General features: G+C 43.8%; 1 protein-coding gene across 1 annotated transcript in view; it reads right to left on the bottom strand.

Moving 5' to 3' along the window:
- Positions 1-356: 356 nt before the first annotated feature.
- LOC109238716 overlaps positions 357-1,235 on the bottom strand; it is a 2,307-nt gene continuing 1,428 nt past the window's right edge. The window contains exon 2 of the mRNA XM_019405190.1: positions 357-1,044. Within this exon, the coding sequence (XP_019260735.1) occupies positions 357-1,044 (688 nt within the window). The remainder of the gene's footprint in view (positions 1,045-1,235) is intronic.

Genomic DNA, 1,235 nt, shown 5'->3' with positions numbered 1-1,235 from the left:
CAGGACGAGGACCAAGTCAAAATGCAGTTCGACAAACTAAGGGCATAAGAAGTTTTAAATCAAAAGGGGCCGAACCCATCTCGGGCTGCCTACGTATTCTTGTCAAGAGGTGTCGAGACAGAAATCAGGCCAAACGTAGTTCAAACGAAATAGGGGCTTTAAAATTTTTTTATAATAAAGGGGCCGAACCCATATTAGGCTGCCTACGTATCCAATAGGAATCAGGCCAAACGTAGTTCATTACAAGAAAATGGAATCCTAACTTAGATGGCTGTAACAAAACATAGAGGCGACATGACAAAAATAGGTTCTAACTTATGCCTCCGGCCAATTACAAAAGAAATTCATGACATAAACTACTGAAACTCCCGACGAACCGGGGCTGAGATGCAAGTCCAATTCTTCAAAACAGATCCCGGTTCGACAACACGTACAATCAGTGTTTCAGCAATGTCTGCAAATACCATATCATGATCATCTTCATCTCCCACGAACAAGTTCTTGACACCCTCTATGATGTCATCACATGAAACCTCAACAGGTACATCCGGAGTCTGGACAATAGTAGGCTTTAGGAAAGTTTGGTCAATGGTTGGGATTGGTTTTGGTAGGTGGATCTCTTTTCCTTTCTTCTGTCGTGCTTCCTTCAGTTCCTCTTGAGTAGGTTCGTATCCTAAACCAAAAGTAAACTGTTGTCCGGGCAGGACTATAGGCTCAACTCGTCCATTCAATGTTTTTCCTAACCCCAATCCTGGTTGATACCCATTCTTTAGCATCTCCTTTGCCACCATGATCGCAGCGCAAGACATCTTTGGCTCCTCGGTTCGCCTCTCTTCAGCTACATAGGTAGGATCCACAATTTCCCATGCATGGTATGTAGCTCCACCCAGCTCTCCTGTTACATCAATGAATGAGATAGATTGCTCCCGATAGATAGACGTATCACCTTCTCCATGTATGACTATTTGTTGTTGATCCCACTTAAACTTGACGGTTTGATGCAAAGTCGATGGCACAACCCAGCCAGATGAATCCATGGTCTTCCTAATAACAGGTTGTATGTTGTGGAAATATCAAGTACTTGAAACCCCATAATGAACTCGACTGGCCCAATCAGCACGTTCAGTTCTACCTCTCCAATTGAACTTCTCGCGGCCCCGTCAAATGCTCGAACCCTCATATCACTTGGCTTGAGTTTACTGAAATCATACCCTATCTTCTTTAGAGCAGTGAGC

The sequence above is a fragment of the Nicotiana attenuata genome, unplaced genomic scaffold (genome assembly GCF_001879085.1).
Source record: "Nicotiana attenuata strain UT unplaced genomic scaffold, NIATTr2, whole genome shotgun sequence".
Classification (NCBI taxonomy): Eukaryota; Viridiplantae; Streptophyta; class Magnoliopsida; order Solanales; family Solanaceae; genus Nicotiana; species Nicotiana attenuata.
Note: the sequence above shows the minus strand (reverse complement) of the source record. Positions and strands in the feature narration are given on the sequence as shown.